Source organism: Podarcis bocagei, assembly GCF_964188305.1.
Source record: "Podarcis bocagei genome assembly, chromosome: 13".
NCBI lineage: Eukaryota > Metazoa > Chordata > Lepidosauria > Squamata > Lacertidae > Podarcis > Podarcis bocagei.
The window spans coordinates 14527017-14544277 of NC_138138.1; the positions used below are offsets into that span (position 1 = coordinate 14527017).

The following is a 17261-nucleotide window of genomic DNA, read 5'->3' on the forward strand; positions in this document are numbered from 1 at the left end:
GCTTGCCTACACTTGCCCCTTACCTCAGTCTTTGTGGGATGTTACATAAGCAATCAAGTACAACACTTCCTGTTTGCCCAGAGTGGACACGCAGGGGGTGTTACTCCAGCCAGGAGGACTTCCTGTCACACCTGGTCTGGAGCATCCTCCCCTTGCGTGTGACCAGGTAGGTGGGCATGACCCTGGGAGACCCCATAAAAGGAGCTGGTCAGGCAGCCATCTCTCTTTTGACGCTCTCTTTCACTTTGGCCACTGCTCCTGATGCTGTCTGCTGGCTCTCTGCCAGCAGCACATGGGCCCATCCTTACAAGGATGTAAGCCACACTGTGTCTGTCCCTACAAGCTAAAGCCTGCCTTCAGGGATCATACCGTGAACTGAATGTGAGTAAACTTTTCATTACTCATAAGGAAGACTCTTTATTCTTTTAGGAGGAAATCAAAGGGGTCTTCCCAGGAATATACTCCAATATGGGCATGCCAGAACAGATTGCTTAACTAAAGAGATTCAAACAAATCTGCAACTAGCTTCTTGCTGTGTAAAATGGGGAATGAGCTCTGCTACACAGTGGTACCTCGGGTTACAGACGCTTCAGGTTACAGGCTCCACTAACCCAGAAACAGTGCTTCAGGTTAAGAACTTTGCTTCAGGATGAGAACAGAAATCGTGCTCTGGCGACGTGGCAGCAGCAGGAGGCCCCATTAGCTAAAGTGGTGCTTCAGGTTAAGAACAGTTTCAGGTTAAGTACGGACCTCCGGAGCAAATTAAGTATTTAACCCGAGGTACCACTGTATATATATGACTCACTAGCGTGAGTTAGGAAGGATAATATTTAATCAATATGTCCTCTCCTACCATCCACAACATTCCCACACTCTTCTGCAACTTTGGACTGTAGTCTTCAGATCACAACTTCCATCAGTCCCAACCAGCATAGCCAATGATCAGGGACGATGGAATTTGTAACTCAACGCCATCTGAAAAGCACCAGGTTGGCGAAAGCTGCCTTACCTCGTCGGAAGGTTTCCCCATTTTCCTTGGGCTCAACGTGGTCTTGTTGGCTGTATTCTTGGCAGACCAAAGGTACGACTTCCACAGGGAGGTGGTCTCCTTGATGTTTTCTCTCTCGCTGAAGAGCTTCATGAGGAGGCCTGTCCTGGAGATAAGCTTAGCACAAGCCAGCTGGATGGCGGGTTCTGTGCAGTCCATCTTCAAGATGCGGATCACGTGGGAGATGAGGTTCCTCACCGGCGCGTTGGGGATGAGGGGCTCCAAACGTTTGTTCAGCTCCGCTTCAAAGAGGTCGCCCTGAAGCAAATAGTCGTCTGGAGCTGGCAAGAGCTGAAGGCGCGGGGAATACGTGGTCCTCTGCTCGTGGTGCTCCCAGTGCGTCTCTTGCGACAAGGTGATGTCGGGGGAGATCTCGTTCAAGGTTTCCGAGTCGTCGGGCGGGGGCTTGGATTTATCTTCTTTCATCAGCTGGCTGAGCAGCTCCTCCTTCTTCAATATCTCAGACTCCAGGCGCTCCCGCAAAATTTCCTCCGACTTGTCTGTGCTCTCTTCACGTGGAGATGCGACGGCCGGCTGGGTCTCGGCGGCCGGCTGAGCCTCGGCGGCCGGCTGAGCCTCGGCGGCCGGCTGAGCCTCGACGGGTGAAACCGGGTTAGGTACTACTTGCACCTCCTCCTTCACAGCAGGGCTTTGCTCTCCCTGCTCTGCGCTGCTGGTTTTGTTGGGGTGCTTCAAGATAATCACTACCTTGCCTGTCATGTCTTCGGGATTCTCGTCCACCATGATGGAGGCGGTCAAGGGAGGGGACTGGGTCGGGTACTGTCCGGCGGAGCGTTTCCAAGAGGAACCAAGAGCTGCTCGGCGGAGTCGAGCCATACTTAGAGGCTCTAGACCCCCGGCTAGCTTCCTCCAGTTCCGAGGCCTAGCAGGGGAATCTGTGCTGCTTTGTTGCCCCGTATGCTGCTTGGCAGACTCTGCAAATTCTCGCCTCTCTCTGCCAGCCCTGAGAAACGACTCCACCCATCTTGGGGTGTTGCCACGCCAAGTTTCTCTTCTCACCCTTCTTAGGTGTCTTCCCTTCGCTTGGGCAGCCCTTGTAGTCTGCTGTGTTTTCGGAGGCTCCTGAGCCGGCTGTGGCCCGCCTTGACTCTCCCTTTCGTCTTCTGCGATTTTCTCTTTGAGCGCCACCTGCAGCAAGTTGGCCAGCAGGTACAGCTTCTTCAGCTCGCTCTGATCAGCCCACTTCACATCCAGGAGGTCCTCGCTCTTCAGCTTTTTGAAGCCCTTGACGGATTCGAAAAGGCTGGTGGGGAGTCGGTGGAAATGGAGGTCCAAGTGAGACTTGCCCTCGGTGGCCGAGAGGGTCAGAGTCAGGTTGGCGCGGAAAGACCTCTCCGGCATAATGTTCAGGGTGCTGCCGCTGTCGTTCAGCTTCCTGGTTTCCAACACCTTGATGACATCTTCTTGCATCTTGCTCATCGCCTCCTCTTTCTCTGCTCGGAGAAAGAAGAACAAGGAAAGAACAACAGAGTTATCCTGTGAGCTTCGGGAAGGGAACTTGGAAATGGGACAAATACAGCGAAATCACACGGCTTCCCTTCAAGGAATCCTGAGAACTTCGAATTGTTCAGGGTTCCTGGGAATCATAGTTCTGTAAAAGGGTGAGCTACAGTTCCCAGGATTCTTGCGGGGGGGGGGGAGCCATATGTTATAAATGTATGGTGTGAATGTGACCATTCTGTCCAGTTTGGGCTGAATATGGCCCCTGTTGCAACCCTATACCCTTCTACCTGGGAGTAAGCCCCACTGAATTCAATGGGGCAAGTGTGTGTGTGTGTGTGTGTGTGTGTGTGTGTTTTCTCTCTCAGCCCTGTTGTTTTGGGGCAATGCTACTGCGAATCTAGGGACGTGGGTGGTGCTGTGGGTTGAACCACAGAGCCTAGGACTTGCCGATTAGAAGTTCGGCAGTTCGAATCCCCGCGACGGGGTGAGCTCCCGTTGCTCGGTCCCTGCTCCTGCCAACCTAGCAGTTCGAAAGCACGAAGTGCAAGTAGATCAATAGGTACCGCTCCAGCGGGAAGGTAAACAGCATTTCCGTGCCCTGCTCTGTTTTTCCAGAAGCGGCTTAGTAATGCTGGCCACATGACCCGGAAGCTGTACGCCAGCTCCCTCGGCCAATAAAGCGAGATGAGCGCCGCAACCCCAGAGTCGATCACGACTGGACCTAATGGTCAGGGGTCCCTTTACCCTTTATTGCGAATCTAGCACCACTTGCATGCCTGTGTTTTATCTTACACCCTTTGTGTTAGTTTCTTACAGGTTCTGTACTACTCTGAACGTGTAAGCTTTTAAATAAACCGTTTATTTCAGTTTAGCTTCCCTTTAGAAGGTCAACCACGGCCAATTAGAAATGTGGAGGAAGAGCCTAAATGCAGGATTCTGGGGGTAAAAAGATTGCACTTTGTGGATTTGTTTCGATTTTGGTGCCATTTTGAACACTGGCGTTTCTGGCCTCATTTGTTAACGTGTTCCATTTCCCAACATTTCCCCCCCTTAGGCTGGGTTGCGCACGATACCGTTAAAGCACATTCTTCCCCTCAAAGAATTCTGGGTAGTGTGGTTTGCCCCTCACAGAGTTACAGTTCCCAGAAACCCTTAACAAACCACAAGGCCCAGAATTCTTTGAGGGAACGATTGTGCTTCACATTTGCTTTAAAGATACAGTGGTACCTCGGTTTTCGAACGTCTCGGAAGTCAAACGTTTCGGCTTCCAAACGCCAAAAACCTACTGCGGTTTCTGAACGCTTTTTGGAAGCTGAATGTGCCACGTGGCTTCCGTATTGAGTTTTCCGGATGTAAATGCTTCCGGAAATGCATGCTTTGGTTTTTGAACGTTTTGGAAGTTGAACGGTCTTCTGGAATGGATTACATTTGAAAATGGAGGTATAGTTTCTACCCAGAAACTAGACAGACAGAAACAAACGGTTTAATTTTAAAAAACAAACCTACCACACAAAGTGACGTTAGCGGTACATGTGTTGGCACAATCCAACTTGACCGACTCACACAAAAGCTCAATGTCGTCCTGAATATGGCAGAGGCAACAGGCCATCTTTCTGGGCAAGATGCTGCAGATGGAAAAAACGACAAACATCTTTAGCCTCTTCTCGTTGCAATTTACCAGCAATCTGAGCGCAAACAGCCCAGATACTTGAGTGACAACAGGAGGAGCAGAAAAGAAAAAGGTAGGTAAGATAAGATTAGCTGCCATTTTCAGTTCTTACTTCTCACTCTTGGACCCCAGCAAAAGAAAAGGGTCACATACGATACTTACAGAGTTTTCAGTTGCAGGCAAGTTCTGAGAAGCGCCTCCAATATCTCTGGAGTCACATCAGTGGCACCAAGGTCCCTGGAAAAAGGACGCAAGAGTCTTTGCTGTGTGAAACGCCAAGGCATACCAAGAGATATAAAAGATGGAGCACCTTGCATAGTGGGTTTAATGAAACTCACTGGGTGACCTCACTCTGGTCAATTACCGTATTTTTTGCTCTATAACACGCACCCGACCATAACACACACATAGTTTTTAGAGGAGGAAAACAAGAAAAAAAAATATTCTAAACAAAACAGTGGATGTATGATTTTTGTGGTTCAGACATGTGATCTGACGGTGACTTTGGGGTAGCCCAATGCAAAAATCCTGAGGATCCATGTGGATCCATGCTTTGTAACCACGTTTTAAGTGGGGAGGGAAGGAAAAGCACCCAAGGGACAAGGGACACGCGTGGGGTGGGTGGAGAAGGATGCTGTTAATAATGCAGAAGAGGGGTATAAGAGGAGAAGGCTCCTCTCCTCTCCCGCTTTGCTCCTTTAAAGGCTCTACTTCTCTCCCTCCTCCCCGGCTCGCTGAAAAACTTTGCTGCTATGTAGCGAGCTGAGTGGGGAGGAGAGAGGGACAGAGAGCCTGCTTGCTTTAAAGGAGCCAACCGGACAGGAGCCGCTTACACTCGTGTAAGCGGCTCCTCTCCTCTCCCACTTTGCTCCTTTAAGGCAAGCAGGCTCTCTGTCCCTCTCTCCTCCCCACTCAGCGGCTCTTCTCCCGCTTTGCTGTTTCAAAGCAAGCCATGGAGGAGGGAAGGAAGGGGAAGCATGGATCCTCTGCTCACGACTGCAGCAGATCCCCCCGCCATCCGTAGGCATTCGCTCCATAACACGCACAGACATTTCCCCTTACTTTCTAGGAGGAAAAAACTGTGTGTTATGGTGCAAAAAATACGGTATGTCTTAGACCAGACTGGCCTAGCCTACAGGGTTGTTGAGAGGATGAAATGGCATTAACCCCGTGCCTGCTACCCCAGAGTTCCTCAGAGAAAGGATGGGATGCAATTGTGAGAAGTAACAATGCAAAGCGTCACTTGGCCATCGTTTCCACCGGGGCAGCTTCTACGGGGAAAAAGGTGTGCTGCTTCTGAATTATACACAGCTCCACATCATGCAGAATGGGAAGAGAGAGAGCCTGAGGCTCAGTCCTTGCCACCTATCGGACAACACTAAAGACAAGAGTTCCTCCAAGCACATGCAGAGTTCATTTCTTTTGCCACTGACTAAGAACAGTCTGCCCCATGCATCTGGGTGTGGAGAGGAAAGCTGTCTGATAAAGTTGGTGGCTTTGAAGCAAGCTTGAGCCCTCAACTCAGCCTGACCTAGGAGCATAGCTGTCAACTTTCCCCTTTTCTTGCGAGGAATCCTATTCAGAATAAGGGAATTTCCCTTAAAAAACGGGAAACGTTGACAGCTATGCCTAGGAGTCATGCTTTTGACTGGAAATCTGCATTCCTGGCATCAATTAGGGATGCAAAAATCTATCAGTTTGTGTCTTTCTCTCCGTTTCTCATTTTTTTGAATCTTCAGTTTGCCACATTTCTGCATATTTTGCATTAAAAACAACAATGGTCCTTACTCACCAGAACTTGTTACCGTTTTAGTGTGTGTTTCTTCTTAAAGACACATTTTTGAAAGCATTTTTTCCTAACGCAATGCATTCTTTTATGTTGTTTTCACTAATATAATCATTTTTATGCAAACTTTCCTTTAACATGCAGACTTTTTTTTTTTTTTTTTAGTTGGAGAACTGCATAGCTGTGTTTTGGTGCATTAATTCCCTATATTACATTGGGCTGCTCCAGGTTCCTCAGTGATTCACAAAAGCAACCTAAACATATGATCAAAGGCAATTGACTTCTTCTTTTTCTTCTTCTTCTTCTTCTTCTTCTTCTTCTTCTTCTTCTTCTTCTTCTTCTTCTTCTTCTTCGTCTCCCCGCCCATCTGACTGGGTTGCCCCAGCCATTCTGGACTTCCAACAGAATATGCAAAAACCCAACAGAACATCACAGGGCTGCCTGCAGACGTCTACGGAAAGTCATATAATTATTTATCTCTTTGACATTTGACAGGAGAGCGCTCCATAGGGCGGGTGGTGTTACGTACTGAAGTTCTCACCCTGGGCCAGCAGGGGGATACTGTAGATAGTTATGCAAATGAAGGATCGAAAGTGACGTTCAGTGACTGGATGGATACTGTAGATAGTTATGCAAATAAGGGATCGAAAGTGACGTTCAGTGATTGGATAGTTTTAGAAAGTTGTTACAGTAACGTGGTACTGGAGCTCTATATAAGCAGGCTGACTGAGCCCTTCAGTTCAGTTCTGTTCTGGCCTCTGAATAAAGAAGAGCTGTTTGAAGAATCGCTGTGTCGTCTGATATGTTCACCCACAACGTAACAGGTATCACTACCAAGAAGGCCCTTATCATTCACTTATGTGTTCCAGGAACAAAAAAAACTAGTTTCCAGTCAAAATTAAACGCTGCAATCTGTGTGTGCTCAGAGACAAACACTCTCCTTTTTATATATTACTTCACACATTTTGTGGCCGAGACCTGGCAGGAAAACTGGGCTGCAGGGGAATGCCTTTAACTATGAGAGTTACTCGGAGGCACTATCAAGTGGTTAATTTAGATGTATTTTTAAATTTCATTTGTCTTTATTTGTTACATTGCCATCCAGCCTTTCCTCAAAGTTATTCAAGGAAGCGTACATGCCTCCCTCTCCAACCTCTGACCAATTTAGTATTCCCAACAGTCTTGCGAGGCAGAGGATTTGAGAAAATATAGCAACCAACCAACCAATAGTCATTAAGTGTGCTTCATGGCTGAGTCCAGACTTGAACTTTGGGCTACCTTGCCCTAGTCCAGTCTAACCACTATACCACATTGGCTCTTCAGATGTTATAAAGGTAAAGGGACCCCTGACCATTAGGTCCAGTCATGGCCAACTCTGGGGTTGTGGTGCTCATCTCACTTTACTGGCCAAGGGAGCCGGCGTACAGCTTCCGGGGTCATGTGGCCAGCATGACTAAGCCGCTTCTGGCCAACCAGAGCAGCGCACGGAAACACCGTTTACCTTCCCACCAGAGTGGTACCTATTTATCTACTTGTACTTTGAAGTGATTTCGAACTGCTAGGTTGGCAGAAGCAGGGACCGAGCAATGGGAGCTCACCCTGTCGCGGGGATTCGAACCGCCGACCTTCGGATTGGCAAGTCCTAGGCTCTGTGGTTTAACCCACAGCACCACCCGCTGTGACAAAAATAACAGGAGGAAGATGGATGAAGCTCCTCGCGACCCAAGCAAACCCAAATAGTAGCATCTGTAGTAGAAAAATCCCAAGCGAAGACGCAAGCAAATGTATTTCAGGTACTTACAGGAACTTCAGCGAGGGCAGTTTGTAAAAACGGGCATCTTCAATGACCGTTAGCGGATTATGGTTGAGAACCCTGCAGAAAAACCGGGGAAAGGGAACTGGTTGTTGTAACCAGCTTAAAAAGCAAACAAAACCAGCCGCTTAAAAATACCTGGCCAGACCATGGCAGTTTGCTGCCTCAAACAGACGAACTGCACAGAGCAATAATCAGTCATTAGAGATACTGTGAAATTCTAAAGTTTTAAAGAGAGATTATGGTGCTCGACTCTGTGTGGAAATATGGAAGCCATTCATCATCATCCATTATTGTTGTTCTTGTTGTTTTATTATTTATACCCCACCCATCTGCCTGGGTTTCCCCAGTCACTCTGCTTGGCTTACAAGCACCTATAAAAACATAGCAAAAAGTCAAACATTAAAAACTTCAGACCTTCCAAGTGTCCCTATTTTCCAGCAACAGCCCTAGATTTACAGAAGCCATCCCAGTTTCTGATTTGATCCCGGAATGGCATGGTTTTGTTTAGGATGTCTCTATTTTCATTGGAGATGTGTTGGAAGGTATGGTAAGTCATCCCTATTTTCATCAGAGAAACATTGGAGGGTATGGAGTTATGCGACCCTCAAGCTAAGGAGATAAGCAACTATACAACCTTTAGAAGACAATGTTTTATTCTGTTTTTATATATCCAGGAAGCCACCCAGCATAGGCATCATCTGGGAGTCAAACAATACCTGGAGGTTCACTACGCCTGAATTAACATACCCTCCAACATTTCTCTGATGAAAACAGGGGTGTCCTATTCCATAATAATAGGCTTCTGTAAATCTGGGACTGTCAAGGGAAAATAGGGACACTTGGAGGGCCAGCCCTGCACCAACCCTGGTATCGGTGATTTATACTTTTAGGAGGAGAAAAACACTGGGGTTAAGGCAATTTCAAAGTTCTTGCTTCTGATAGAAACACTTTTTTTTTTTTGCTGACCCTGAATATATGTCCTGAAGGGCTCTGGTTACCCCGTGACAAGAAAACAGTTCTCTGCACATGCTCAGAGGCCCTTTCTTCCTCACAACTGCATGCTACATCTTGCAGGGCCGAGGGCTGCAATTCGGAACTATTGTTGCGGGCTGAAGAAAAGTCAAAGGCAAGCAAAGTACTTTCAGCATTACCCTAAAGGCATTAATTGCTGACACACCGTTTTGGGTTGTGTGCGAGGGTGGATCTACACACACAGAAAAAACATGCTTTAAATAAGCCAGAAATTAAATTGTTATAACAAATGGGGGGGGGGGGGGGAACGGTATAGAAAATTGCGTAGAATTTCTTTTATCTTCTGGCGCCATCTGGTGTTGCATGTTGATAACTCATTCAAAACAGTATTTCCTCACTAATGTAGCTCAGGCTCTAGAGCAGGGGTCAGCAACCTTTTTCAGCCGTGGGCCGGTCCACCGTCCCTCAGACCATGTGGGGGGCCAGACTATATTTTGGAGGGGGGGAATGAACAAATTCCTATGCCCCATAAATAACCCAGAGATGCATTTTAAATAAAAGGACACATTCTGCTCATGTAAAAACATGCTGATTCCCGGACCGTCTGCGGGCCAGATTGAGAAGGCGATTGGGCCGGATCCAGCCCACGGGCCTTAGGTTGCCTACCCCTGCCCCAGAGGCTGGCTACTCTCAAGTACTTGCAGGTTTTGATTTCACTTACATCTTGAGCAAAAACTGCATTCCGTGCCAGGCCTCAAACGCCCCTTGCGTGATCCGCCCAATAACGTTGCCGCTGAGATTTCTGCGAAGGGAAACAAAAGCAATCGTGGTGTATAGGACTTTGCATTTGTACAAATGCAAGCTCTTCCCGCCCCCGCCCCCCCCCCCGCCCATCACTGTCCAGTTTCTCTTCTGGATGAACTCTGGGACAGATCTCTAAGGGATATTTTTACTTAAGTCTGCCTGGAAGCTGTTCAGAGTCCTGTTAGGGTTTTCCAAGTTACCAGGACCGGACAGAGAATCCGTTCTAGGACTGAAGCCTGACTTAGTCCTGCTGCTTCAGAATTCCAGTCTGATTCACATAAATCACATTGTTCGGGGTACCTCTGAGCATGTGCAGAGGTCGCTTTCCTCCCTCAGCAACGAATCAACCCATCCCATCTGGGATCATGGGGCAAGGCTTCCAGAGATAATGTACTCTCCCCACACCCAGCAGACTTGACCCCCAGCACCCGGTTGCTTTTAGAAATAGTTGGGGGTGGGAAATTATTTCCAGGGCAGGGGCTTGGCAGATTCAGGACATGGGGGGCTGAAAGCCATTCCATTTCTGCTGCTCACCCGCTCCCAGAAAAGACCGTTTTACGCCCCCAACAACTTACATAAATTGCAGAAACGGGACAGGTTCAAAGGCGTTTTTCTCAATGAAGTGGATTTTATTGCACGACAAGTCCCTGTTTAAGACAGCACACAGAGCTTATCAAACTAGAGACTATAAGAAAGACATGTCCATCCCATGGTTTCTGCTTTTGACGTTTGTTTTTTGACCGGATGCTTTTGGCCTAGTTTAGTCAGCTTTAATAAAGATCAATAATCCTTTAGCACTACCCAGAGTGGAATCTGCACAGAATGTGGCATATAGCAAAACCATAGCTGTCAACTTACAGATTTGAAAATAAGGGACCAGCAGCCTCGAAAATAAGGGATCAGCAGCCAAAATAAGAGATTTTCCGGGCACAGGTATGTTCAACTTCTGAGCCCCTCTGAGCCAAAGGCCAAGGGAGCCGGCATACAGCTTCCAGGTCATGTGGCCAGCATGACTAAGCCGCTTCTGGCCAACCAGAGCAGCGCACGGAAACGCCATTTACCTTGCCGCCAGAGCGGTACCTATTGATCTACTTGCACTTTGAGGTGCTTTTGAACTGCTAGGTTGGCAGGAGCAGGGACCGAGCAACGGGAGCTCACCCCGTCGTGGGGATTTGAACCGCCGACCTTCTGACTGGCAAGTCCTAGGCTCTGTGGTTTAACCCACAGCGCCACCCACGTCCCTCTAGACCTATATAAATTGTGGTTAATGTTAGTTATGGCTTGTTTGGAATACATCAGTGGGTCTGTGTGTATGGATGTTAACCAGAAAGTTGGTGTTTTGGGCCCACCCACGGCTGACTTTGGGCAGGATTTCTGCACTTGTAGGAGTTAGACTAGAAATTAGGGTTGCCATACGTCAGGAATTTCCTGGACATAACCTGAATATGTCATTTGGAAACAATGTGCAGGAGGAAAATCTGGACGTATGACAACCCATGTCAGAAGTCTAGATTTTGGCAAATTTGCTTAAAAATAGCTGAAAAACTTACTTGAGATTTTGCAACAACTTTGGGGAAAAAAAGAAAAGAAAAAACAGCTCAACAAATTTTGGGTCTGGATTTTCACTTTTTGAAATATGGCAACCCAACACAAGATGATTCTTGAGGTCAGTTCCAAATCTATGGTTTTCCTGTCCAGAGACAAGTGGGAAAGATCTCTTTGTCATTTGTATATTCAGTTTTTGAAATTCTTATTTCGATGTTGAAATTTGACACCAGCAGAAAGTGTTCCTCAACTTTTGAAACTTTTTGTGTGTTTGATTAGCTTTTTGGAAATTCACACGTTGGCGTAAAAAATACACGAATTCAAAAACTTCTGCCATGCGGTATGACTTAGCTTCTGAATAAGAGGTATGGAATAAATCTTGTATGGAATTCCTACTTTGATGAAAACAGCAAGGTTAACAATCGCAGCCCTACCAAGTCAAAATGTTACCTGCCACCACTGATGAAGCTTTGAATGTCATGGAGATGGAACATTATATTACTTCCATAAGAAAGGTGGCAATAAAGCCAATAAATTACTGCAACCAGACGCAGAAACTTACAGGTGAGTAAGGGAAAGCAAGCCATCCAGAGAGGTATTCTGAAGTCTGCTCAGGCTGTTGCTCTTGAGGACCCTGGAGAGGTGGAGACAAGGTCACAGCCATGTTGTCTGCCTTAACAGAACGGGCATAACTAAAGCACAGTCCTTCTTCACTTGCAGAACTCAGGCCTAGCTGCAGCCATGAGCAACTTGCCATGCATAGCAACTGGCTCCAGGTGGAGACTCGCATCCACCTCCTGCACGTCAAAAAAATGGCCCGAATCACTTTCATAATGGAGATGCAAATCCACTTTCCTGGAAGCTGCTTACAGAGGTGGATCTCCATCGTTGGACTGGAGCTAGATTTCCCCAGTCCTAATATGCACATTTGCAAAATTCGGGGAAGCGTGAATTCAGGAGGCTGGGATGTGCTTTAGTTCACTTATTGTTTCAGAAAGTACATATTAGGTAGTTTTGCCTTTAAATGACAACCGAACTGAATTTGTTCCCCATTCCTAGCCCCTTACTCACACCGCCTAGATTAAGATGCTCTGTGTTGCCCCTGCTTTTAAAAGTTGTATCAATCTATTTGTCATGTTTGGGGATTTATGAGTACAGTATGCTGGCAAAGGAAGCAATGTTCTTAGCTGGGAGCTTTCTACTACCTCGGATTTAGACCATAGCTGTCAACTTTTCCCTTTTCTTGCGAGGAATCCTATTTGGAATAAGGGAATTTCCCTTAATAAAAAGGTAAATGTTGACAGCTATGGTTTAGACAAATGTATATTTATTAACTCACAAAACTTCCACGAACATGCAGGGACCCTGTCCCAAAACCTTAAGCTTTCAAATTGATTTGCAGCGTAACTGAACTCCATCTAGCTAGATCAAGCTCTTTTGCCTTGATCTCGCCCAGCTCACGCCACATTCACACCACACATTTAAAGGCCCATGATCCCACAATCATGGCTTCCCCCAAAGTATTCTGGGAGCTATAGTTTGTTAAGGGTGCTGAGGGTTGTTAGGAGATCCATATTCCCCTCACAGAACTGTAATTCCCAGGGTAGTATATCAATTCCTCTCCACAGGGAGAACAGCCTGGTGAGGGGAATAGGAATCTCCTAACAATTCTCATCACCAGGGCCGGCCCACCCATGAGGCGAGGTGAGGCGATTGCCTCAGGCAGCATGATCCACGGAGGCAGCAGACCCCAAAGTCGATCTTTATTCCCCCACTCCCGTTCCTGATGTAGATTTTCATTCACTCCTTTTTCCCTGGCTGGGAGCAGAGTTTTATGGTTCGCCTCAGGTGCCAAAATGTCTTGGACTGGCCCTGATCAGCACCTCTAGCAAATGACAGCTCCTAGAATTGTTTGGGGGAAGCCATGACTGTTTAAAGTGGAATCATGGTGCCTTCTTTAAATGTATAGTTTGAATGTGGCCTTAGTCGTCGGTCAACTTCCAATAGCTTAAAACCAAAAACCACCATGACTGAAACTGGCCAAAACCAAGGCCAAGGTAGGTAGAAGAAGAAGAGAAGAAGAGTTTGGATTTGATATCCCGCCTTTCACTCCCTTTAAGGAGTCTCAAAGCGGCTAACATTCTCCTTTCCCTTCCTCCCCCACAACAAACACTCTGTGAGGTGAGTGGGGCTGAGAGACTTCAAAGAAGTGTGACTGGCCCAAGGTCACCCAGCAGCTGCTTGTGGAGGAGCGGGGAAGCGAACCCGGTTCCCCAGATTACGAGACTACCGCTCTTAACCACTACACCACACTGGCTCTCACTGACAACACTAAATAATACTCACAAGTACTCAGCCCAAGGATAGGCCCTCCACACCTGTTTCCCAATGGAAGAAATCGCATTATCAGTGAAGTCTCTGGGGAAAATAATAAACATGGGGGAACGAAAATTAAATGGATACTCCTGGTGTGGGAAAATGAACTCTGCATCTCTTGTGTAGCATGTTTATCTGGCATCCTGAATGTCAAATTTCCAGACGTACAGTGTTCCAAGCCTCCACAGAACACTGTTTCCTGAACCTGGAAGTCTCACATTTATGGGGGCAATGGCCAAGAGGAGATGAACTCCACCCATGCCCAGAAGAATTTCTCCTCTGTTGATGGCTTCTAGGAAAGAAGGTCTTAGGAAGAGCTGGTGCAAATAGATCCAAACTCTTCTGTTAAAATGTGCATAGCAGAGGTTCATTTTTCAAACCCAGGGCCACATTCCCCTGAGTGGGACCTTCTGGGGGCCAGAGCTGGATCCGAGGCAAATTGAGTAGAGGAATGAATTCTCACTATAGGCTACATTCCAGCCAACACAAGTCAGAGATTTCTACACAACCCTCCAATTTCGTCCAGGCATTATGGCAGTTCATGTACACACTCTAGCCAGGTGGAAGTACTCAAGGGGGAGAAGGGGTGCAGAGCAGGCCCGGGGAGATGTGCGGCCCAGGAGGAGCCCCAGTTTGCCCGCTGGACCTTAAGGTTCCCCAGTCCTGCTGAATATTTTCCTTAGGGTCACCCTTCTCCTCCATGAATGGCAGGGGAAGGCAAACTTCAGAGTTCGGTGCAAAGGACATTCAGCTAGACTCAAAAGCACATGGTGCCTTTCAGCAACTGATTTAGTTGGGGATGTTTTTAGACCTGAAGCTCACAGTCCTTCCACACCCAAATCTATGCTTGGCTACCTAGGGTTGCCATATGTCCAGAATTTCCCAGACATGGCCCGTATTCAGCCCTCATAAACAGTGTCCAGGTAGAAATCGCCAAAGGGTCCAGGAAAATCCAGACGTATGGCAGCCCGTGTCTTGACGAACTTCATAAAGAATAGCTCAACAACTCAACTTTGCCAAATGCTCAACAACTTTTGTGTCCGTATTTCCCCTTTTTTTGAAATAGCAGGCTAACTATGGGTGGGTGTCATTTTGCGGTTGCAATTATTAAAACACCTGAGAATAATCCCTGCCAATCTACTGCAAATAACCGAGAGAAAGAGGCATGACACATTTTCCCCTGCACATCTGTACTGTTAGCAGCTGCAGGAGAGGCAGAGAACTACACTGTCACATTTCCCCTCCAGTTCAAAAGCAGAGGAGCCCTTCTAGGAAAAAACAATACAGTAACCATTCTAAGCAAGTATTGGGTGTGTTTCTTCATGCCAATTAACAGTGGTGCTGAACTCCCCAAATTATAGAGAGGACAGGCTGTAGTTTTCTACCACCTTAAGCAGGCTGGAGATACTTAGATGTTCCTGGAGCATGCGCTCATTTTGTGTAGAAAGCCAGCCCTACCAAAACCAACATGAGAAACCCAGTCTTGAACACTGCTTGTCATGGCAGGCAGAGTCCAAACAGGGATGCCCTAGGCCTAGAAACCTGCTTAGGCAGCATGTGTGATTGAATGAGCCCTGCAGGAGGAAGGTGTGATGTGATAAACTCCATCTTTGCTGATGTACCTTCTTTTCCTTGAGCCTGCTAGGGAAGGACTCAGAGGAGGAAGGATCAGAGCCAGGGGAGTGGGGGTGGGACACTGGAAGACAAGTCAGAGGATGAAAGGGGGCAAGGAAATGGTTGGATGCTGAACAAGCAACAGGCTTGAGTGAGAGAGAGGAACCAGAGGCAGAAGGTACTGCAGACGCAGGACAGGCAGCTGAGGAGACAGAGGCTGCAGCAGCTACACGGGAGCCTCTGTATTCAGCTCCCTTCCTCCCTTGTCTCTGAGGGCACAGAGGGCCATGTAGCAGAACAAAGAGCACAGGGAGTCCCCCTCCAGTAAAGACTGCAGGGAAAACAGCTGAGGAGGCTATTATCAGCTCTGGAAACTGCTTTAACGGGGCCAGCCATGCCCATAGGTTTCTCATTTGTATTCCGTTTCCTTGAATAAAGAATCAACTTTACTGCTCGTCTCTGAGCTGCCCTGCAGTGAACCAACCCAGACAGCCTGCCCCCTTTGGTCGTTTGCCTTTGTTTACTTGGATGGAGATTCCCGAAGGTCACACCTATACTACAGGTCTCGGCAGATACACAACCAGCTCTCTACCTAGTCGTCCCTCAAGTTGCCTGGGAGTCAGAAGTCCCCTGCCCCATCTCGCTCACCCCTAAGTCTTAAATAATAATAATACATTTTTATTTATACCCCGCCCTTCCCGGTTTAAAAACTGGGCTCAAGGTGGCTAACAGCAAATATAAAACATTGATTAAAATGTGACTTAAAAACAGCATAAAATACAACATAAATGCAGCATCAATGTCAATAAAATTCTAAAATTCAGGGGTCATTTTTTTTGGGGGGGGACCCCAATCAGTAAACATCAAATGATCACCAGGGCTAAGTGGCCAAGTTGGTCCTACTAGGGCCAGCAAGGAGACCAGGGAAGAGTTTAAATGTGGGGTCCCAGAAAGGTTTCTTCATAGAAAAGGAAAGGGAAAAGGGAATAGAGGATCAGGCTAATTCAAATTGAAGGCCAGGCGGAATAGCTCTGTCTTACAGGCCCTGCGGAAGGAGATCAAGTCCTGCAGGGCCCTGGTCTCGTGGGACAGAGTATTCCACCAGGTCGGAGCCATCACTGAAAAAAGCCCTGGCCCTGGTGGAGGATAGCCTGGCTTCTTTAGGGCCCGGGACCCGATCATCTCTCGGGTTCTCGAATACTTACAAGAAGAAAAAAACGTGAGCATGGCCAAAGGGCTTGGGGAGAGGCACGCGGTGGAGTCCCGGAGGGCTGCTGATCCGGCTACAGTTGAGGATCTCCAAGGTGCAACGGCATGGGGTTGGGCAAGGCTCTATGGCTAAGTCCACCCTCGTCAAGGACACCAGCAGTATCGCGAGGAAGAAGAAGAGATGGGCATTAGAGGAGGCAACGCGGCCCATACTACAGAGCGGATTCCAGGCCCCGCTCCCCTCTTGCTCATCTGACCCCAGCAAAGGATGATTTGGGAAATGGCGGCCAACACTGGTGGTGGCTCCATGCGGTTACCAAGCAACCACAGCCACATGCCTCTCCATTACGGAGGCTGCACTGGCGAGGCTCTTGGAAGAGGCCACCGCATCACCACCCCATGTCTGTGTATTCCCTGATCTTTGACCCCTTCACAGTAAGCCTCTGTGTGCGAGTTCCAAGCATTCCGCTCGGTTGTGACATCGTTTCTGCGTTACTCCCGGCACCCTAGAATTCTCATAGCCATGGCAACCATGGAGGTCCAAATTCATAGCCAATGCCTTCATGTTCTTGAGATGTTTGGTGCTTGATGTGATATCCCTAAATGTCGAATATGACACACAGTGATCTGGATGACAGGGTTGATGTTGGGTGGTGATGTCTTACAACTGAGGAATCTGGCTAGATGGCCTTGCTGGTTAACCTCTCCCAGCCCTTGACAATAGGCCAATCTCTTTATCCATGTATAACGCTGAAATATTTCACTGGAACTTAGTGAACAGTAGAACCAGGGGAAACACAAAGAATTTACATTAAAAGCAAAACAAAAAAACTGTTTACACAATGTCATTTACAACTGGGCTAGTATGCGGGAAAGGCTCGGTTTTTTGGGTGGGGGGTAAAGTATACATTCGAAGCAACATAATTAACACAAGACTAAAATATTATCGTAAATATTT

General features: G+C 47.5%; 1 protein-coding gene across 1 annotated transcript in view; it reads right to left on the reverse strand.

Moving 5' to 3' along the window:
• LOC308571006 (leucine-rich repeat-containing protein 37A-like) overlaps positions 1–16728 on the reverse strand; it is a 48437-nt gene extending 31709 nt beyond the window's left edge. Inside the window, exons 1-9 of the mRNA XM_081166211.1 lie at positions 16300–16728; positions 13451–13522; positions 11667–11738; positions 10135–10206; positions 9477–9557; positions 7769–7840; positions 4344–4418; positions 4019–4137; positions 1010–2502 (exon numbers count right to left, since the gene is read on the reverse strand). Coding sequence (XP_081022337.1) covers positions 1010–2502; positions 4019–4137; positions 4344–4418; positions 7769–7840; positions 9477–9557; positions 10135–10206; positions 11667–11738; positions 13451–13522; positions 16300–16514 — 2271 coding nt within the window. The 5' untranslated portion in view covers positions 16515–16728. The remainder of the gene's footprint in view (positions 1–1009; positions 2503–4018; positions 4138–4343; positions 4419–7768; positions 7841–9476; positions 9558–10134; positions 10207–11666; positions 11739–13450; positions 13523–16299) is intronic.
• Positions 16729–17261: the final 533 nt, after the last annotated feature.